Source organism: Lissotriton vulgaris, chromosome 9, assembly GCF_964263255.1.
Source record: "Lissotriton vulgaris chromosome 9, aLisVul1.2, whole genome shotgun sequence".
Taxonomy (NCBI): domain Eukaryota; kingdom Metazoa; phylum Chordata; class Amphibia; order Caudata; family Salamandridae; genus Lissotriton; species Lissotriton vulgaris.
The window spans coordinates 941,701,815-941,724,993 of record NC_141697.1 but is presented as its reverse complement, the minus strand read 5'-3'; the positions used below and the strand labels follow the sequence as shown (position 1 = coordinate 941,724,993).

The 23,179-nt window shown below is 49.0% G+C and overlaps 1 protein-coding gene across 2 annotated transcripts in view; it reads right to left on the bottom strand.

Moving 5' to 3' along the window:
• Window positions 1-23,179, bottom strand: part of UBA7 (ubiquitin like modifier activating enzyme 7) — a 1,262,833-nt gene that overhangs the window by 837,059 nt on the left and 402,595 nt on the right. For both annotated transcript variants that reach the window (XM_086938795.1, XM_086938796.1), the window contains exon 18: window positions 14,893-14,967. In XM_086938795.1, the coding sequence (XP_086794921.1) occupies window positions 14,893-14,967 (75 nt within the window). The remainder of the gene's footprint in view (window positions 1-14,892; window positions 14,968-23,179) is intronic.

The following is a 23,179-nucleotide window of genomic DNA, read 5'->3' as shown; positions in this document are numbered from 1 at the left end:
CTAAGCTGCACTGTCGCTTTGGTACACAGTTTTCTGGAGCTCTAAGCTGCACCGGTGCTTGGGTCCAAGGTATAATGCTGTTCTAAGTTGCACCGGTGCTTGGGTCCAGGGTATAGTGTAGCTCTAAGCTGCACTGTCGCTTGGGTACACAGTATTCTGGAGCTCTAAGCTGCACCAATGCTTGGGTCCAGGGTATTTTGCAGCTCTGAGCTGCAACACTCCTTGTGTCCAGTTTATAGAGCAGCTCTAAGCTGCACTGTCGCTTGGGTACACAGTATTCTGGAGCTCTAAGCTGCACCGGTGATTGAATACAGGGTATAGTGCTGTTCTAAGTTGCACCGGTGCTTGGGTCCAGGGTATAGTGTAGCTCTAAGCTGCACTGTCGCTTGGGTACACCGTTTTCTGGAGCTCTAAGCTGCACCAGTGCTTGGGTCCAAGGTATAATGCTGTTCTAAGTTGCACCGGTGCTTGGGTCCAGGGTATAGTGTAGCTCTAAGCTGCACTGTCGCTTGGGTACACAGTATTCTGGAGCTCTAAGCTGCACCAGTGCTTGGGTCCAGGGTATAGTGTAGCTCTAAGCTGCACTGTCGCTTGGGTACACAGTATTCTGGAGCTCTAAGCTGCACCGGTGATTGAATACAGGGTATAGTGCTGTTCTAAGTTGCACCGGTGCTTGGGTCCAGGGTATAGTGTAGCTCTAAGCTGCACTGTCGCTTGGGTACACAGTATTCTGGAGCTCTAAGCTGCACCGGTGATTGAATACAGGGTATAGTGCTGTTCTAAGTTGCACCGGTGCTTGGGTCCAGGGTATAGTGTAGCTCTAAGCTGCACTGTCGCTTGGGTACACAGTATTCTGGAGCTCTAAGCTGCACCGGTGATTGAATACAGGGTATAGTGCTGTTCTAAGTTGCACCGGTGCTTGGGTCCAGGGTATAGTGTAGCTCTATGCTGCACTGTCGCTTGGGTACACAGTTTTCTAGAGCTCTAAGCTGCACCGGTGCTTGGGTCCAAGGTATAATGCTGTTCTAAGCTGCACCAATGCTTGGGTCTGGAATATATAGTAGCTCAAAGCTGCATCAGTGCTTGGGTCCACTTTATAGTGCAGCTCTAAGTGGCACCAGTGATTGGTCTAGGGTACAATGTAGCTCTAGGCTGCACTGGTGTTTGGGTACACAGTATTCTGGAGCTCTAAGCTGAACCGGTGCTTGGGTCCAAGGTATAATGCTGTTCTAAGCTGCACCAATGCTTGGGTCTGGAATATATAGTAGCTCAAAGCTGCATCAGTGCTTGGGTCCACTTTATAGTGCAGCTCTAAGTGGCACCAGTGATTGGTCTAGGGTACAATGTAGCTCTAGGCTGCACTGGTGTTTGGGTACACAGTATTCTGGAGCTCTAAGCTGAACCGGTGCTTGGGTCCAAGGTATAATGCTGTTCTAAGCTGCACCAATGCTTGGGTCTGGAATATATAGTAGCTCAAAGCTGCATCAGTGCTTGGGTCCACTTTATAGTGCAGCTCTAAGTGGCACCAGTGATTGGTCTAGGGTACAATGTAGCTCTAGGCTGCACTGGTGTTTGGGTACACAGTATTCTGGAGCTCTAAGCTGAACCGGTGCTTGAGTCCACGGGATAGTGCAGCTTTAAGCCGCACTACTGCTTGAGTCCAAGATATAGTGCAGCTCTAAGCTGCATCAGTGCCTGGGTCCAGGGAATTCTGAAGCTCTAAGCTGTACCAGTGCTTGGATCCGGGGTATAGTGCAGATCTAAGCTGCATCAGTGCTTGGGTCCAGGGAATTCTGAAGCTCTGAGCTGCACCAGTGCTTGGATCCGGGGTATTCAGCAGCTCTAAAGTTATCCTGGTGCTCGCATCAAGAATACAGAGCAGCTCTAAAGTTGCATCAGTGTTTGAGTCCAGGCTATTCTGCAGCTCTAAGCTGCACCAGAGCTTGTATCCAGGGTATTCTGCAGCTCTAAAGATGTCCTGGTGCTTGCATCTAGAATACAGACAAGTTCTAAGCTGCAACAATCCTTGTGTCCAGTTTATAGAGCAGCTCTAAACTGCACCAGTGATTGGTCTAGGGTACAGTGAAGCTCAAAGCTGCACTGGTGCTTGGGTCCAGGGTATAGTGTAGCTCTAAGCTGCACTGTCGCTTGGGTACACAGTTTTCTGGAGCTCTAAGCTGCACCGGTGCTTGGGTCCAAGGTATAATGCTGTTCTAAGTTGCACCGGTGCTTGGGTCCAGGGTATAGTGTAGCTCTAAGCTGCACTGTCGCTTGGGTACACAGTATTCTGGAGCTCTAAGCTGCACCGGTGATTGAATACAGGGTATAGTGCTGTTCTAAGTTGCACCGGTGCTTGGGTCCAGGGTATAGTGTAGCTCTAAGCTGCACTGTCGCTTGGGTACACAGTTTTCTGGAGCTCTAAGCTGCACCGGTGCTTGGGTCCAAGGTATAATGCTGTTCTAAGTTGCACCGGTGCTTGGGTCCAGGGTATAGTGTAGCTCTAAGCTGCACTGTCGCTTGGGTACACAGTATTCTGGAGCTCTAAGCTGCACCAATGCTTGGGTCCAGGGTATTTTGCAGCTCTGAGCTGCAACACTCCTTGTGTCCAGTTTATAGAGCAGCTCTAAGCTGCACCAGTGATTGGTCTAGGGTACAGTGAAGCTCAAAGCTGCACTGGTGCTTGGGTCCAGGGTATAGTGTAGCTCTAAGCTGCACTGTCGCTTGGGTACACAGTTTTCTGGAGCTCTAAGCTGCACCGGTGCTTGGGTCCAAGGTATAATGCTGTTCTAAGTTGCACCGGTGCTTGGGTCCAGGGTATAGTGTAGCTCTAAGCTGCACTGTCGCTTGGGTACACAGTATTCTGGAGCTCTAAGCTGCACCGGTGATTGAATACAGGGTATAGTGCTGTTCTAAGTTGCACCGGTGCTTGGGTCCAGGGTATAGTGTAGCTCTAAGCTGCACTGTCGCTTGGGTACACAGTTTTCTGGAGCTCTAAGCTGCACCGGTGCTTGGGTCCAAGGTATAATGCTGTTCTAAGTTGCACCGGTGCTTGGGTCCAGGGTATAGTGTAGCTCTAAGCTGCACTGTCGCTTGGGAACACAGTATTCTGGAGCTCTAAGCTGCACCGGTGATTGAGTCCATAGGATAGTGCTGCTGTAAGCTGCGCCAGTGCTCTAAAGTTGCATCAGTGTTTGAGTCCAGAGTATAGTGCAGCACCAAGCCGCACTGGTGCCTGTGTCCCACATATTTGCAAGTGCTTTGAAACATGGTTCTTGAACCATTAGAATTCATTACCAGCCTCAAATGGGGATGGGCATTGCAGGCTCCAAGATTAAAGCGTGGAGGGAGACTGTTCCACCCGCTTTGGGATTTCCTGACTGTGCCAGGCGGAAGTGAATCCCAAGCACACCCCAGCTCTGGATTGCTAGTTGGCCCGTGAAGAGGTCTCAGAGCACGAGCTCTTTATTCAGTGCCCGGTGACACGAAGTCCTGGATCAGTCTGGATTCCGGGGGATTATAGGGCACTGTAGGGCGTCGGAGGGCTGGTAGGGTGCTGATGGCGCAGAATAAATGCAGGTGGGGAGGTTTGGGGAAATAAACCAAGTTACATTATCTCTCTTGAACAGTGTCTCATGGCCTCCCACGCCCCACCTGAGCCTGTGCCCACCACTCAAAGGTACAGAGAGCGCCTCGGGGAGGACACTCAGCGGAAAGGGCAGGAGGATCTCCTGGGATACCATGTCTCCTGCAGGAAGAGGGTGAGCACACGGGGACTCACCTCCCCGGAGGGTCCGGAATCGGTGACTGTGTCAGAGGAGTGCCAGGGACTGGCACAGGCCCAGCTGCCTGCCTACAGCTTGGCACACGCCCTCGGTTGCCTCTTTCATGGCTCCGCACACACCTGGCGATGCCAGCAGCTGCTCTTGCTCCCGCCCCCTTCTAACTCACCTGCGGCGGGTTAATTCTGCTATCTATGAATTATTGAACACAATGTGGGCGAAAGGTGCTGGGCTGAGCTCACAGGAAACAGGAAGCAGGTACAGGCACAGTGTGTCTCCAGTAAGCATCGGCCTCACCTATGGGAAAGGACATTTGACTCTTTGGCTCTGTTTAATTCTGTGCTGCCCTCGAATGGAATCATTTCTTTGAGCAAAGTGAGAATGTGTCATCACGGCACATTCACTCCTTCTCTAGGCCAGGGTCACCCCGAGACATTTTTTTGTCTTCACACAAAGTCCATCCTGACCTTTCCCTGCTCCGAGGGTCTGCCTGTGGTGGCAGAGCGGAAAAAAAGCCTTTAGTGCTTATCCCTGACCTTGTCAGTGCGTATGAGGAAAGGTAAGGCCCAAGGGGCAGATTTAAAATAACCAGCGCATCCCTGCATATCAGCAGACATGCGCCAGTTATTGTGCGTCATGGCTCCGCCACCATGGATGCGCCGCATTTACAATGCGGCGCACCATGGGGCAAAAATGGACAGATGCGTGACGCATCTGCTGCCGTAAAGGCAGCGCATTGCTGGAGTTGGTTCGCAGCTCCAGCAAGGCCCGGGGGTGCCTATCCTTACAATGCTGCGTCAATCTTTATGCCTGCTTCAAGCAGGCGCAGGGTTTTGACGCAGCATGGCCTTAAAAGTGGCTGAGTGAAATCTTGTAGATTTCACTCAGCCACTTTTAGGAGGCGTTCCTGCGCCGGAACGCCCCCCCTGCACAGGAACGCCTACATGTGGCGCATGGCTTTACAACCTGACGCATTTCCCAGATGCGTCACGTTGTAAGTACCCCGCACCATGGCGCTGGATTTGCGCCGCCGCTGCATCACAAAAGTGATGCAACGGCGGCGTAAAAGAGGCACAGAGGGACAGTGAGTGACATGTTAATTAAACGCAAGGCTCCTCCCCCAACAGCAGTTAAATCAGACAAACCCAGGTGCGTCACTTTTGCACATTTCCAATTTTTGCACTGAACCTTCAAATGTTACGATCAGTCCAGAATCAGAGCAACCGCAGAGCTACCACACAATGGGGGCAGTGAATTTAGCTCTGTTATGTTTTGTTATGTTGCATATTTTTTATAAAGTGCCAGGTTGGTCAGTTTTCACGTGGGCTGGGTTGTCCTCTGAAGCAGGTGCCATTAGTTTAGAGTCATGTTCAAACCGCATTACAATGACCAGCTAGAAGTTTGGTGGCACGTTGGCAGTGCTTAATTTGAGCCGGTGGTTGCAGGTGGGGGGGGGGCCTGAGCAAGAGAGAGAAAAACACAAAATAGGGGAAAAAAGAGTAAGAGAACCGTGAACGTGGAAAAACAGTAGCAAAGCGAGAAAGCAGGGATGAGAAAAAATGTAATAGTGACAGGTAGTGTCTGGTAGTGGATTAAAGAGGCATGAGGTGGAATCAAGACCTTGTAGCCTTGGTATTCGCACCCAAGCCCTCAATAGCACCGGCCGCAGGCTTCTTAGCAAAACTTTTGGCCCGGCACTTATTCCTTTGCAAATTAAGCACTTCATGTTGGTAAGCAAGCATGACGGGTAATCAGTTTATCTCCTCTTTGCAGCATGCTTTCACTCCTAGAACAGCTAGGCTTTAACGCTCTCGGAATAGGAGAGGATTAAGAGGCACTGAACCCCAGTAATATGATAGGTGGCCAACAGAATACATTGTGAATGCAGGCGTCACCTTCAGGGACAGTGACAGCCAAGGAATACCGGCAGATAAAGTGGAATTTAACTTATAAAAGGTCCTACGTGGTGTGTCTAGGTAGTACCTTGGTGCAGCAGCAAGCTACAAACAACAGTGGTACGCAGTACAGTTGAACGGGAGTAGCTTGGAGGCACCAAGGAACTATGGGGCAGACTTACCAAGACTTTGCTCTGCTTTGCGTCACTTTGTAGTGGAGCAAAGACTTGATCAAGTATTTACTTTCCAATCACTCTTTTTCTGTGATGGAAAGTAGCCTTTAAAGTAATGCACATTGGCCCACATGCATCAAGCATTTTTGGAGTCGCAAACGGTGCGATTCCTTAAAATCGGCCGTTTGCGATTCCAAAAATGCTTTTTGAGATGCATCAAGCAATTTTAGAAATCGCAACATTTTTGCGATTTCTAAAATTGCGATTGCTTTTAAGAAATCGCAAATTTGCGATTTCTTAAAAGCAATGCATGATTAGTTTTAAAATTGCGAATTCGCAATTAGGGTGTCAAATTTACCGAGTGGTTGAACCACTCGGTAAATTTGCAAAAAGTGTTAAAAACGCAGCAAAAGCATTTTTTTTAACATTCATGTTACGGACACACATGTCCTTAGGACATGTGTGTGTGCAACATGATGCGAAAACAACATTTCATGGGTGCAGGGGGGGTTCATTTGAACCCCCCTCACCACCCTTGAAATGCAATCAGGATTTGCGATTTTCAAATTGCGAATTCGCAATTCCCATTGATCCCTATGGGCCTTTTGGCCCATAGGAATGAATGGGAATTGCGAGTTCGCAATTTGAAAATCGCATTTTTTATGCGCTTCGGTAAAAATAGCGATTTTTACCGAATTGCATAAAAAATGAAAAAATATTCATGCATAGGATTTTGCGATTTCTAAATTGCGAATCGCTATTTTTCGCAATTTAGAAATCGCAAAATCCGATATTGATGCATGTGGGCCATTGTGCTTTGCGCTGCTATGCACTATTTTGTGTCATGAAGGCGTCCCATGGTTTGTCTATGGTCGTTCACACCCTACCACCTGTGTTTTTTGACTCAAAGCCCTTGCTACTAAACTTTTTAGACAGGGCTTTGCAGAAAAAAATAACATCTCCTTGAGGCAGGTGCTAAGTAGGACAAATTTATTTATTTATTTATTTATTTAAAGAGTTTTATATAGAGCTGGCTAGACCCGGAGGTATCAGAGCGCTTTACATGAGAATCAACAATGTAACAGAAAAAGTTCAACAAGTACACAATAAATCCTAAAAATAAAAACAAATCTTTTCATTTTTCTTGACTTCATATATTGTTTGTTTACTGCACTGTACAGCGCCCCTTCAATGAGCGAAACATTTGAAGGATGATATATTCATTGTATTTTGTACTGGAAGGATGCCTCTACAGTACAAACCTATGCTACGCATCACACACACTTTTGCACTGTAGTACAAAGGTGTTTGTGTAGCGCTAGGCAGCCTTTTTCTGCACCAGTGCAGGGGGAGAGTGCAGCAACGCAACGTCTTAGTACATATTGCTCTATAAGGTATAGCACAAATCTCTCCCAGTCGCTTAACACAGTGGAGCAACTTTGTTTTCACAGTGCTACATAAAAAAAAAATCTGTCCACTCAACTCCAGTGCTTAATTTGTATAAATATAAGTTCCAGGGCCCTCTTCAGGAAGCCACTTCCGCTTGCACCGTACATTGTCCTTGCCAGATCTGCTAACTGCAATAGCAACACAACTACTAACCATCACACTCCCACAAGTGTGACAATTCTGACTATTCCAGGATCCCAAGGACATAAGAATGGCTTTGGCAGCAGGTATTAGTCATTTTAAATTTATACTGAATTAATAAACAACCGTGGTTATGCTTTACTTTAAATGAGACAAACACGGCCAACATTTGGTAGACCACTGTAAGTGCTGGTGTTGACAATTAACTACCGAGCGCCGGAAACCACTGGTTCAAATTAAGAACTGGTGCCCTCTCCATTCAGCCTTCCCAGTGCACAAAAGCGTGCAGCAGAACAGTCCACCGGACTTAGCATATTGCCCATTCCAACAACTAAGGGCGCAGCGCACTCCCCGTCCTAACTCCTCCTTTAGCCTGTCAATATTATGCGGTAGACCAGGATACAACCCCAGTCCATGGAGGATGTACACCCTTTGTACACAGACCTTGAAGTCAAGTCTCAGAAGATCATCCTTATAGGAGGGCTTCAACCTGTTGGTAGATGCATAACACAAATTTGCCAGCGACGTCCTTTGAAACCATGAAGCCATGGGCATCAAGCAGCCAATTAAACTCATGATCCACAAGTAAGAACACACACTAGATCTCATTTGAATTCTAAACAAGACAGATTTTATGGTTGGCCCACTTGCTAATCTCTATTGAAATGCCAAGGAAACCAAGCTCCCCTTGTCAAGGCCTTGCAGCACATCCGCTCCCAATGCTAGAATGATCACTCCACAAATTGTGTCAGGCAAGATTCAAAGATGTCCACCCAGCAGTAAAAACACCTCCAACAAATGAGACAGGTACCACATCATTAACTATCAACTCACACACCAAAACGTTCAATGTGGTATTACCCCCTCTGGGAGATTAAAAAAACCCTGCCCTGAAGGCGTCCAACAGATGGCTCAACTTAGATCTGGGAAAGATGAAGAGGATGGAGCAAAGCCTTGATTGCTGCTGGGGAAAATGTAGGTGACAATAAAATAGGATCAATGCAAAATACACATGTAAGACTACAGCAGAGAGCTACATAGGGGGAAAAGTCACATTTAGCTTCTTGCATCAGCTAGACCACAAACCATGCAAGCAAACTCTGCAAAGTCTAACACAAGTCAGTTAAAAAGGTCTTCTCTAATGTCACTGTAACTATGAGATGTCCTGATAACCATCTTCGACACAACAATATTGAGAATTCAAGGCACCATCCAAGCAAACTCTAATGCACCAACATACCTCCAAGTCAGAATCAAAGGCCCAGATTATTTTTCTGGTTGACACACTGTTTTTCCCTCTCTGAGCTCAAGCGTCACGCAAGCCTAATGAGGAACCTACCAATCCATACATCAGACCTGGGCTCTGAAGTCGAGGGAAACCTCAAAGTTCTCCCCTCTTTTTCGAGAGCAACTACTGCATTCTCTGCCCAGGCTACATCAGTCTTACAGTGGTGTGTGCATAATCTATAGTCGGTGATACAGCCCTTTTCACTTGTATCCTAAGGAGAGATTAACCCTACCAGCTTCCTCCCTACAAAGTGGCTTCTCCCATAAATGGGATGCTTTGTCCTCCATCATGTCACGGATATGCATGAAGGATGTATTTTGATTTTGAGTTTCTTTCATTGGATGAGCATTATGTGGCGGGGCACTGTGCTTTCTGTAAACAAAGCTGGTATTGGTTATGCTAGACATTTCAGCTTCCCTGTTCCACTCCCGGATACTAGCAAAAGCCTAGTGAGTTAAGGTTAACCAGCCCCTTGCCCTCGATCACTGAAAGGTTTTTCCTCTCCTAGGACAACCCCACCACCATTTACTGGGGGTTGGACATCTCATGGCACATCACAGCAGCAGCTTCTTCCATTGAAGCCAATTTGCATGTCTTCCTGGAAATAGGACTTACCAGATGCCACTGCCAATCAAGGGCAAGGAGGCAGCAAGCTCTCCCCCACATGGTGATAATGCATGGGAGCAAGCAGGAAACATTCCCCTACAACTAGCAGGCACCTAGGAATTCAAAAGTAGCAGACCCCCGATTGTGCTAGTCCGGACATCAGGGGAGATAAGTACTTTCCCTCTCGACCGGTAGGAAGTCCGGTGTTTTTCTCGACGTATAGGAGAGAGGCACAGCAATAAACCAAGATGTTGGAATGAAATCTATGCTGGCTGTTACTCTCTCGAACTTGAAGGAAAGTCGCAGTGGCAGAGTTTTGTGTCAGATGGACCTATGTGTCTGGGGAAGAAGCTGGGCATCAGATCTTAGGAGAAGAGACCTTGCACCAGCCAGATACAGAGCCTAGGGGACTACGAGGAACCCTGGCAGCCATCCGCGAGGCGCTGTCTGCTGCAGAGCACGAGGACACCGCAGTCGGCTGATCAGGACAAGCGGCATTATTGCACAATGACATCTAGGCCAAGGGGAAGCTCATCACTATCACAACATATCGAAGGATGAGACTACTTCATCCATGATCTCCCCAGTCCAACTCTGGGGAGCACGTGTGCATCTTTTGGGTGTCCCCAGAGGTCTGGGGGATCATCCTAATTTCACCCCGTGGCCCGGTTCAGAGGGCTAGCTGGAGAAGCGAGCCCAATTGCTATATGGTTCTGAAGAAGTCACCCTTTGACTCCCCTGTCCCTACTCATGTTTTGACAGCTGGCAGCGCTAAACTGGCCCATTGGTGAGTGTCACCATCCTTCTGGGTGCCCAACACTGGAAAATATTGACTTTGACTAGTGGATTCTGAATACACGCCCCCACCAAGTTTTGAGTCAACTGAGGATCTCAAGGTGTGCTGGCAGCTAGACCAGCAAATGTCTCTAACTACTGAGCCCAGTGTCTTGTGGACTCAAACTTTAGTGACTGTACCCATCCCAGGGAAGGGGGAACTTTCATTCTTTGTGTAGGGGGTCCATGATCAGTCTGTCAACAATTCGGTTTCATAGCAGGTGTGCCATCTGTGGGGCGGGGCTTGACTTTAACAGCTAATCAAATGCACCAGTTACTGAAAAGAAATGACTGAAATACAAACATTAGTAAAATACCTCTTTAGCTTTGAAGAGTGGCACTGTGTAAGTTTGCTAAAGCTGACGCATTTTGGTCTCGTTACACCAGAAAAGACTTTGTATCAGGCTCTGCACACACTAGGCTTCCTATGCACAGCTATGTTTTGTTCAAAGCTGCCTATTCTGCCCTGAATGCCAATCACTCACTGGACCTGTAGGCACTAAGGGCCCGATTCACAGAATGAACTTAAGACTCAATCCTAAACTTAATACTATTTTGGTATTCACAGAATGCACTTGCTCATTTCGGTATTCACAGAATGCACTTACTCATTTCTGTATTCACAGAATGCACTTACTCATTTCGGTATTCACAGAAGGCACTTACTCATTTCAGTATTCACAGAAGTTAGTAGTCCTAACTTTAGGACTCCTAAATGCCTTCTGTGAATACCGAAAGTCTTAAAATTAGGATTTTTCTCAATTTAGTAGTAGTAAAGTTAGGACTCCTAACTTTAGGACTCCTAAATGCCTTCTGTGAATACCGAAAGTCTTAAAATTAGGATTTTTCTCAATTTAGTAGTAGTAAAGTTAGGACTCCTAACTTTAGGACTCCTAAACTGAGAAAAATCCTAATTTTAAGACTTTCGGTATTCACAGAAGGCATTTAGGAGTCTTAAAGTTAGGACTACTAACTTCTGTGAATACCGAAATTAGTAAGTGCCTTCTGTGAATACCGAAATGAGTAAGTGCATTCTGTGAATACCAAAATAGTAGTAAGTTTAGGATTGAGTCTTAAGTTCATTCTGTGAATTGGGCCCTAAGGATATAAAAAAGCCACAGTAACGTGTACTGCGCATGTGCAGGAGAATGCTGTCTATACTCAGTACTTCCTCTCTGGGATTTTTCTATATTATGCAAGCCTTCTCGGGCAGTGTTTTGACATCAAGGTGGTCCTGGTTGCAACACACCTATTGGAGCATAAAAGAGAGCAAACCCATTCAGTTGCTGCTTCACACCTGTTGTTAGTGGTTCCATTCAACCCTCCAGCTTTTGTCTCAGAATCAGATGGATTTGTCTTTCATTACCTTTTGCTTCAGTTATTCTGCCCCGGTCAGTGTGCTATACTCACTCTGCCTTCAACTCGGCCACTCTACAGACACAATGTAAGAGGCCCAGTCAGTCAGTTTAAGGAGAGGTGTGGCGCAGCGGCCAGAGCGGCTGACTCCAGAGCTCACGGTTGGATCCCCGGCAGCAGCTCAGCATCAAGTGACTCTGAACAGTAGCTCACTTAATCTCCCCGAAGGCTCCTCAGCGCCTGGATACCCTTACGGGTGATGAGTGCAGACTTAAATGTGGAATTATTATTATTATTATTTTATAGTCACCCAGCAGTCCCAGCTCCTTCTCAGTTCTTCTGACATCTGCCTTTGAATGTTTCAGGACTCCTGTTCTGCCTTCAGTCTTCCAGCCATACTTTGGCTGCACTCATCCTGAGCTTAAGTGGTGGTTCTTGTCCTCTTCAAGAGGCATCCTAATTGTTGGAGTGTATGCTAGTGTTATCCACCTGTCCAATCCTACACCTGATGTGTGAACTGTAGTTGCTCCACACAGCTGTGCAGAGCTTCACAACCATCTTCATGGACTAATAGGGTTCATATGTTCCAAAGTTAACTGTTTTTTATAGGGCTTAGATCTTAATCTCTATGATGCTTTTTAGAGGCCAGAACTCTGGCCAAGAGCAAATCTAAAGCTTACCTTGGTCTTCAACTGGGTGCAATAATGCAATACATTTTTAACAATCTTGTGAATTTAGGACTTTTGGAAGAGGCAGAAAACCTTGAGATTAGCTTAATTAAAAAACTGTTCCCTTCTTTTCAAAATGGCTTTTATTGGATACGTTTCTGGTGCAATATTGTTTCCTTCACATGACTTTTTTCTATCACAGTACGATTTGTTTGTCACAGTGTTCGCAATCATTGGTGTTGTCTGTGTGTCATGGGCCCTAGTGCAAGGAAAGAAATAGGCACCCTGGCCGCTGTTTGAACTGTAAAATACCGCAATAATCATGGTTCAGTGGATCTCTCAGGCCTCTGTGCCCCGGTGCCACTGCACCTGATGCACCAATGGAAGCTGAGCCCCTGTTTGCAATGTTCTTTTTGCCTGCAGGAGTGTGTGTATTCCTTTACATAATAGGTACTCTTGGATTTGAGATTGCAGAGGAGCAGAATTAAGTAAGAGATTTTACAAGTTAAAGCAACTTACCTTGTAATGAGTAGGAATGGAAGTTAGTTAGAAAAGAATGCAGTGCTTAATTTGTAAAAAAAAAAAAAAACATAAGTGCAGGGGCCCTTTGTGGAAGGCCACTACAGTATGCACTGCCCATTGCCCCTGCCAGTGCTGCCAATGACAGTAGCAACATAAGACCTAACCATCGCACTCCTACAAGTATGACAATTCAGACTATTTCAGGCCACACAAAGCTAGGATAATGGCAAGAGAGGCTGGCTTTATTTACTTTCAATGAGAACTGACAATAAAAAAATGGTTGTAGTGCTCCATTCAAAATTAAACAGACAGCACCACCATGTGTTGGACTGTCACTAGTGGCGGTGCTGACAATTTAGTGCCGGTGCTGAGCACTGGAAACAACTGGCTCAAAATAAGCACTGCGTGAGCCATGCTGTCACAGGCGGGAAAACATTCTGTGGAAATTTAAGTCGTCTGGACACAATGCATACATAGTAAGAAGCTCGCATAATGCAAATCTGCTGCAACACAGCCAACAATGCTGCTGCGAGACAGCAGCGACTGCTTGGATCCAACTTCAAATCGCCCCCAAAAATCCCACTGTGCGCCTTCTTTGAAGTGAGCCAGACTAGGCTGTTCCTAATATTTGTCCCCAATAAGAACTCTGGAGACAAGAGAAGAAAGAACACTTAGACCGGACAGCTTCCAGAAGAATTGAAAAGTTGCAGGACAAACACGGGACAGCATTTCAGTAAGGTGGGACTGTCAGCTGGTGTACATGCCCAGCCTCCGATGAAGGTTATTAAGTGAGGCCCTAGCCCCGGGGGCGAAGCTTGAGGGGGCGGAGGGTGTTACACTCCCCTAATAAATGTGTTATGTTATAAATAGTTGTGAACAGGTGCTTTCAGTCGGGTATGGTGCGGTGTCTGTTGGATTTCACCTTTGATTTTTACATGCAGACACAAATACACACTCTCTCCTCTCTGGTTTGAAGCTCTTACAAAAAGTTGGTTATTTTACAGAATATTTTGTATTAAATACCGCTATCCATCTGCACTGCTCTCCCTATCCGCTGCCCCTTAAGCCCCCTCCACCCCCTCGTCTCCTGCTTCTCAGATAATGTGTGTTAGCAAGATATGCCGGGGTGATGGTTTGGAAATCTGAAGCTCATACCGCCTCAGTCTTACTGACCAAGCTACGCCCCTGTCGAGCCCAATACTACTTCCTGCGACTGTGTCTGGCCCAAGGGAGTCATGAAGCTTGTGCAATTTGCTCCTAGTACCAGGGACTTATTAAGGCGTTCCCTTTGGATGCATGATTCTCTCTGGTACAGACCCACTGTGAAATCGGTCTAATGAGAAAAAAAGGAGATTGCTATAGAACCAACTTATCTCAAGCCTGTCTCATTGGGGACAGGCTGAAAGCGAGGGGATATGTATCATACTTGCAAATAATTTAATTGAATGTGCTGGCCATCCAAACTGTAAACACAGGGCTTCTCTGAGCTGTGTCCTAAGTCAGATATTATATTTGGAAGCCACATTTGGTGTGATGTGTTCCCGTAGGCCCTGCAATACCACTGGTGAGGGAGAGGGTAATTTGTAGGCCTGCACAGTGGTGGAGACAGTTGCTTAAGACACTGCACTAGTTGATTTACATTTATTTCACTAGCAGAGTGGAAGCGTCTTATGGATGATATTGCCCGCATTGAGTCACAGACTAAATTCCTGCAGGTATTTGTGAGAACTCATGTAGTTGTAAACGTCTACTGATGTTTGTATTGGTCAAAGTGCAAGAAGGTATTGGAGAGAATTAATGTGATATGCTCTGTTATGTCATATTAAACATGTTATGCATAGAGTCTTCTTTCATCAATGTGCAATGGAAATTCATTCTAAATATAACTTCCACCCGTTCTTCTTCCTTGTAAAGATGTAAAAGGGAGGCGACAGAGCAGAGAACAGAGCAAAGTGGGAGGTCATTAACAGCAGAACCGCCTCATCTAATAAATCTGTTTCTCAAAAGCTGAAAATTGGGCCCTGGAGGGCACAGCTGGCATGGAAGTAGTTGTGCACATGTTATGCATTTTATTTTTATGTTGGATTTCTCTGCATACTTCACATGTTCAATACAATACAAACCACAAGGTTCCTGCCTCTCTTGCAAGCAGGTTTGGATATTGAGACAAAAGATACTTACTTCCCTGCTATCAAACTCCAAAGGATGAGGGCATCTCTTGAGCCCAGACCAGAAGGGTACACCAGAGGTGGTCAACTGGAAAAAAAGAAGACAGTAAAATTGTCATAAAGAAGGCAAAAATTAGAATACATCTTCAATAACTTTTGAATTATAGAGTTTATAACTCGATGCCCAGGAGGTTGTAAAATGGAACTGAACAGGCTGGGTCTGTGGGCAAACAGCCACAATTCTAGATGGTTAAATCCACTACAAATGTGCAAAGGCCAAGTGTACCCAGTTTACTGGTAAGAGCACAAAAACCCAATAATTTGAAATAGTGTGTATGGAGACTGTAGCGGAGAACAGCTTGAGTAGGTGCAAGAGGAGGGGCAGATGGTTGACTCCATGTGATTCCTGAAGTGTAGCCGTGGCTGGGGCTACCTTGGAAGACTGTATATTAAACAGCAGCCCCCCCTTGCCATACTAGTTATGGGGTGACTGGGTAAATAAAGAGCAGGCAACATAAGTCCGGCTTGGAAAGGATGAGGATGGGTTCTGTTGAGATGTCTCAAAGGGATTTTGAAGAGCATTCCCCAACCTGGCGTGTGGATGCATGTAGGCGTGTCTGCCTTACGTCAAAAACCCTCGCAAGCTTCTGAAACAGTTGAGCGGGTACGTTTTAGGAGCTGGCGCAACTTCTGTACAAAGGAGAGGCTAAGAACACAATCATGGCTTCCACACACAACCAAAATCAATGCATATCTCCACAAACAATACAAACAAGGGAAACATAAAACAAACCTTTGGCTTATTGACTGCTCCTAGAAGAAAAGGGACAATTGTATACACCGTCATTGAGGGCCAAGTACAACAAGTCCCTGTAAAGTCCAACCTAGGAGTGCAGTCCTTCTTCTAACAGTGGAACTTGTTGGAGGGTAAGGCCAAGGCAAAAAGTAAGGAAGGGCTTGAGGAGGCTGATGGTGGAAATGGACATGGCGGTAGGGGTTTTGGGCCCTGATGGGGCCCGGTGAGGTACATTGTACTGCTGAGGGTGTTTATTTTTGGAAGATGCTTCATCCTGAACACCATTCGATTGAGAGGGCAATGACTGTGACATCAGAAGTCTTGCACCCACTCAAAAGCTGAAATGATGGTGGCCTAGGTTCTGCCCATCAATCAAATAATCACAGTTTAAGCAAAATATCCCTGCTGTGTCTTTCAAGAGCAGAGACTCCTTCACTCCATATGCTGGGACAGTGGATTGCCTTCTGAGCTTTCCATGGTGCACATGAGGGATAATGAAGATTCTTACTGTGTGTGCAGTCCATCGCATTCATATTTAAATTTGTTTTTATTGTTGCAGTAAAGTATATCAGTGCAGAGTAAACAATCCGCCGACGTGGCCTCAACATTCAGCCACGAACAGCTATGTGTGCAACGTTTTCTTATTTTATAGACTGGTACACATATACATGACTTCGGTTAATCAATGCATTATGATCGTGCAATGATGCCTGCAGGCTGGAAAGCGGTGGAACGGTATTGCCATGGGGGCGATGAATAGTAACAGGCGGGCACACTCCTGCCATAACAGTGCCGGATCTGGGTCTGTACTGTGCATATAACAGTGTTACCAGTGAACAGAGGGGAAACAGAACTGTGGGAGGGAAGCATGTAGGCGCTAGCAGGGTCCAAACAGGGGGACATTGGCGGCGGGAGTCGGGGGGGGTGGGGGGGGGGAACCCACGGAGCCACGCACCCTTCGCCCCAAAATGGGGGGGGGGGGGGGGAAGGAGGGGATTGGCAGGGGGGTTGATGTATCTCGGGCAGGCGAGGTGTTGGTCGGGTGGCAGGACATACGAGAGTTTGCTTAGGATACAGGGGGTTATCGGGACTCGACTCTGGGGCGGCTTACACCAGGTAAAGGCTACCGGTCTTCTCGGGTGGGGGGAGGGGAAGGGACAGGTGGGTCTTCTGCCTGCGTGGATTGCCGGAAGCTGTGAAGGAGCATGGCCCATTCCATGGAGATGGGGAGTTTACGCGCGCCCTTGGCTTCTTCTTCCCTCAGGGCATCTTCCTCCGCTGCCGCCCATTTACTAACCGCCCCCTTCCATTGTGCTATGGGGGGGCCCTCTGGGGATCGCCAGCGCATGGTTATGCATCTATTGGCCAACAGGAGCGCTAAGGACACGAAGCGTCTATGCACCGGTTCTTGCTTAGAAACGTGGAGGATGCCTAGTGTGCTGGACTCCCAGGTGGCCAGTGTAGTGAGACCCGTGAGTTCCGATAGTGTGTCGTGTACCGCCCGCCAAAAGGGTTGAAGGTTGGGACAGTCCCAAAACATATGACGGAAATCTGCGGCAGGGGAACAGCATCTGGGGCATAGGAATGGTGTGGAGGGGTAGAACTTCTGCAATTGCGCTGGGGTGAGATATGCCCTGTGTAGTATATAGGATTGGATGTTTTTGAAGCGGGCGTTCCTAGAGACGCGTTTTGGGGCCTCGAGTGCTTTAGTCCACTCCGAGTCGTGTAGAGCGCGGCCTATGTCCTCTTCCCAAGTAGCACGGAGGGTCGTCAGGGGAGCGTGTGAGAGTTCCCGGATGGATCTATACAGCCATGTGACCAGGTGGCGACCCACCCCCATATGTAGGATAGTATGTATTACTGGATGCGTGTCTGGCTCGCCCGTTTGGAGATTGAAATGGGGCCGGTATCCATCGAGTAGTTGTCTATATCTAAGGAATTGGCCCGGGGGGAGCCCGTATTCTACGATCAAGCGGTCGAGCGGCTTCAACTGACCCTCCTCGAAGAGCGATTCCAGATCTGTGATGCCACATTGGGACCATTCGGCGAACAGTGGAGCCGTGAAGTAGGAATCCTGCCTGGGGCTGCCTATCAATGCTAGCAGCGGGGAGTACGGGAGCCTATCGGGGAATAGCCTGTGGATCCGCATCATGCACCGGCGCGCTATCGCCACATGGAGGGGGTATGTGCGCCGCGGCCTGGTGCCCGGGAGGAGTAGACGTGTGAGCTCCGGGGTCGCGATTCTGCCGGTGGGGGTAACAGTATCCTGAGGGTAACGGTCCGCCGTCCAGTAGGACAGCCATTGGAGCTGTGCCGCGAGGAAATATGCCTCGAAGGATGGTGCTCCGAGTCCCCCCTGTGTCGTGGGGAGTTGAAGAGTTTTCAGGGCGACTCTGTGTCGGCCCGCACCCCAGATAAGAGTCCCTAAGAGGGAGTCAACGTCGCGGAAGAAGGATCTGGGCGGTATTACCGGTAGGTTTGTGAAGTGGTAAAGGAGCCGGGGAAGCTTCACCATTTTTGCAAGGGCTATCCGCCCTATCGGGGCTAGCGGTAGTTTATTCCAGAAGGCGACTGTCGGGCGCAGACTAGCTAGTACCTTGCGGTGATTGCCTTCAAAAATGTCTGCTGGAGAATGGTACAAGCGGACACCGAGGTACCGGGGAGCCTCCGCGGACCATGAGAGTTTATGCGGTCCGAGCTCTACTTCTCGGGGGGGCAGGTCCGGGTGTAAAGGGTAGACTGTGGACTTGTCCCAGTTTACTTGCAGTCCCGAGGCGTCTGCAAACTCCGCCAGTGTTGCCCCAATGGGGGTTAGGTCCGTTTCAATGTCTCGGACGTATATGAGAAGATCATCCGCGTACATGGACACGCAATGGGTGCCGTCTGCAAGCGGTACGCCCCAGTCTACACCCTCCTGGCGCAGCCGAACCGCCAGCGGTTCGACCGCCAGCGCGAATAAGAGGGGCGACAAGGGGCACCCTTGTCTTGTGCCTCGTCGAACTTCAAACGCCGGTGAGATGCGTCTCCCGATACGGACTCGAGTGGTGAGATCGGTGTATAGGAGGCGTGTATACGCCATGAGCGTCGGGCCGATATTGAGGCGCCGCAGGACCGAGAACAGGTAGGGCCAGGTGAGGGTGTCGAACGCCTTTTCCAGGTCCATAATGAGGCAGGCGGCGCGGGGAAATCTGTCGCGCACTTGGTCTTGAATATGAAGACTCGGCGGAGGTTCTGGGAGGTATTTCTCCCTGGGACGAAGCCGCATTGGTCGGGGGGGACCAGCGGGCGTATGATCTGTACATATCGATCAGCCAGGATCTTCCCTAGAATCTTACAGTCAGTCGACAGGAGCGTGATGGGTCTGTATGATCCCATGTGGAGCGGATCTCTGTGAGGCTTGGGAAAGGTGACAATCACGGATTCTCGTAGCGACTGGGGTAACCTCCCTAAATGGAGTGACGCCCCGAACATCCGTGACAGACGGGGGACCACCAGGGGAGAGAATGTCGAGTAGTATTCTAGCGGGAAGCCGTCCAGTCCCGGCGCTTTATTCCGAGACATGGCGCGTATCGCCTGGGTGATGTCAGAGGGAATTATCTTGGTGTCTAGTGTGCGCTTGTCGTCATCCGATATCGTGGGCAGCGTCAGAGGGTCTAAAAAATGTTCCACGGGAAACGGGGAACAGTGGGCCGGGGCTTCGTACACTTGCGTATAATGGCGTTGGAATGCCAGGAGAATCTCGGCCTGTGATTGCACTAATACTCCCTCCGGGTTGATAATGTCCGTGATTGGCTTGATTTCGGTGTCTTGCTTCGCCATCCAGGCCAGAAGCACCCCGGTTTTGTCTCTGTCTTTGTTTACCCTAGAGGCGTATGCCCTGAAATTGTACTTTCGGAGGTCAGCGCAGGCAGTCTGATACTCCGTTTTAGCCTCGGCCGTGAGCACGGCGTGTTCCTCCGAGTCGTCAGGCCGTTTAGTGAGATCAGCTAGAGCTTGCTCTGCGGTTAAGAGCGTCCGCTCTAAGGTGCGGCGGACCCCCACTATCTGTTTGATGCATTCTCCCCTCGCCACCACTTTAAACGCGTCCCATTCCACCAGTACCGATGACGCTGTGTTCTCGTTGTGTGTGAAGTAATCGTGTATGCTGGTTTTGTGTGCGTCTCTGAAAACTGGGTCCGTTAGACAGTCTCTAGGGAGGCGCCAGGTGGGGACCGGTGGGTGTGGGGGGCGCCAGGTAAGACGTATAATGTGGGCGTCGTGATCTGAGAGGATCCGTCCCAGATAATCTGTAGACGTTATCCTGGGGAGGATTGGAGCAGAGCAGAGGAAACGGTCTAGGCGAACTCAGAGGTTGTGCGGAATCGAGTGGAAGAGGTAAATGCGAGCCAGTGGGTGTAGGTGTCGCCATGCGTCAGTGAGCGCCCAGTGTGTGGTCCATGACCTGAAGAGGGCTGCCTGTCGGGGGGCCGGGGAGTGTGCGGGGGGAGGGTGTGAGCGGTCCAGAAAGGGGTCTAATGTGCAGTTAAAGTCACCTCCTAGTATCCACGGGACTGTGGTGAACTGGGCCAGAACGCCCGTAAGGTGATCCCAGAATTGATCCTGATCCGTATTAGGGGCGTAAATGCTGCCAAGGAGTACCCCTTGCCCATCAAGAATTCCCTCCAGAAGCGTATACCTGCCTTCTCTGTCTACCACTCGCCGGAGCACCCGGAAGGGAGTACCTGGCCTCACCCAGATTAACGCGCCGCGCGCGAACGCTGAATATTGTGTGGCACAGATGGTCCCTCGCCATTTGGCTTGCAAACGATTGAGTTCAGCAGTGTTAATGTGTGTCTCCTGTAGAAACGCTATACCGGCTGACATGCGCCGAATGTAGGAGTACACAGAGTAGCGCTTGCTGGGCGTGTGTAGACCCCGTACGTTTAGTGTAAGGATATTAACGTCTGAGTGGGGGACTGCCATTCCTAGGGTGGTGTGGTTGGGGAAGGGGCCCCCCTACAGTTCCCGTGGGCCGCCCGTGTATGTGTATCACATGTGTTCCTGCGCGCCAAGCTTCCTCAAACGTGGGGGGGGGGACTGGGGGAGTTAACAACAACTAGAACCTTGGGTGGGCAACTGTCCCAATACTGAGGATACGTCACTGGGGGTGGCATATCCAAACTAGTGTCCCACTAGGGGAGAAATTCAACAGAAATCTGCGGGGGTGGCAGCGTGTGTCGCTGCTGGGCCTGTGCGCAGGTCGGGCTCTAGTAGGAGAAGTGTCTATCGCTCGCTGGCGCTTACAGTCACCCGACAGATTAGTCTAGGCTTCTAGACGTCGCGCAATACAACAGGCAACCATGAGAAGGATATATCAGTTGACAGTTCAGCTTTCACGAGGAGGTGGCAGGCTGGCTGGCCAGGGCAGCGTCCAATGTGAGTGCCACAACGAGGGGGGAAGAGATTGGGCCAAATCCCGACATAGTTCCATCACTGTCCCGGTCTTTCTCAGGGGTGAACAGGTGCGGCTGACCTTCCAGGTCCGAAGCCGGGGGTGACGTATGCAGTCCGGTTGCCGCCCGTAGGGCGTCTCGTCGCTCTTGCATGATTTGTGTGAGGTCGGGTGAGCCCGTGGGGGAGGACGCCTGGCTCTTGGGGTGGCCAGATCGGGCACGGCTTGCGCCCAGTCTCCTGGATCGTCTGGAGTCATTGGTGCGTGTCTTCTGGGGTCCGGGTTTAGGGATCAGTGGGCAATGAAATTCAGTACAATCCTGCGCGTCCGTCGCCGTATCGAAGAAGAGGGCTTTCCCTTTGTGGATCACCTTAAGGCGGGCAGGGAACAGCAGGGAATATTGAAGATCGTTTGCGCGGAGGCGCCTCTTGACTTCCAGAAACGTGGATCGTCGCTGTTGGACCTCTCTGGCGTAGTCCGGGAACACCATAACGTGTTGGTCTTCCACCCACAGGGGGCCCGCCGTCCGGGCCGCTCGGAGCACCGCATCCCGGTCTCGGAAGTGCAGGAACTTGGCTAGCATGGGTCGTGGGGGAAGACCAGGTTTGGGTGCCCGGGCCGGGACCCTGTGGGCCCTCTCGATGGAGAAGTACGGCGACCGGTCGCAGTCCGGGGTGAACGATTTAGTCCAGGATTCTAAGTAGGTCAGAGGGTCTGAGTTTTCAATCCCCTCCGGTAGGCCCAGGACGCGAATGTTACAGCGTCTCGAGCGCCCCTCTAAATCCACTGTGCGCTCTTCCAGGGTCGTCACGCGGCGCAGGATCTCCTGCATGTCTGCTTCTTGCGACTTCACCGCGGGTTGTAACTCAGTCACGATCCGCTCACCCTCCTTCACGCTGTCCGCCAACTTACGGTGCTCATCACGGATTAGGCTGTCCATCGCATTCATATAACGCTAATGTGGAAGCACTTGGACCGCTGGCTTCCGAAACCGAATGTGCTGTCGTCAATCCAGTGCAACCCCAGGGAACATCTGACCTTCCCAGGCATTTTGCAAGCGTCTTGACAGCAATCTAAGGTAAGTCTCCAAAAGGAGCAAACAACAGTCCAGTCTCTTCCCATAGAGCATGCACATATTCGACGCCGAAGACCACTCCGAGACACGAGTGGTGAGCATTGCTCTCACACAGGTAGAGATGATGAAAGGAGCTGGCTTATTGACTGATCTTCATCTGTTGTTATGCCATAGTAGGTTGTTATGCCATAGTAGGGAAACGTCTGAGCATCACCTTCATGGGCTCCGTGAGGCAACTGTGCAAGCTTTTGGGGGGCTGGACTGGGAGCTAAAAGCATCCCTGATAAATGTTATCCAGTCACATAAAGCACAATATAAGTGAGATGAATTGGAGGAGGCCACGTGACTAATTTAACAGCGCACGTTTTCAAATACCCGGGCTAAAACAACTCAGTGTTCATACTTCAGATGCACATACTATAAGAAATTGTACTGTTCTTGTCCCTTAGAGTTGGTAATTGGGCTTTATGGTCAGAAGATCTGTCTGCCTATCCAGCTGTTAATGTGATCCAAGCCTGGCCAGCCTTTGGTGTTTAGCACCAGGTTATACTTAGTATACTTTTAGGTGCGACAAGAACATTTGAATGCAGCATTTACCCTGGAGAAAGCAGGCTATCATTACTACTGGTAAACAGGAGAGGTATACTGCTCTCCTAAAAAAAATGGAGATGAGTGTATGTATATCTGTGTGAGTGGATGTTTGTATGCACGCCAGGCCTTCTGTTTCAGGATAGGGGTTACTATTGGCAGTAGAAAGAGAACAGAAGTATACCATCTACACAAAAACAAACAAGCATTGGGGAAACCTATATGCCTTATCTTTTATAACAAGGCGTAGAGATTGCGGCTTTGCCAATACTTGTTTCAATTACGTTAAGTTAATTAAAAAAAGCAAGATGTCCACCACTATGTAAGCATGCGTGCACATGCCCAGCCGGCCATTTTTAGTTGATGATGAGAACCATTCAAAGGCGAGCAAAGCTGAGCATGCAGGTGTA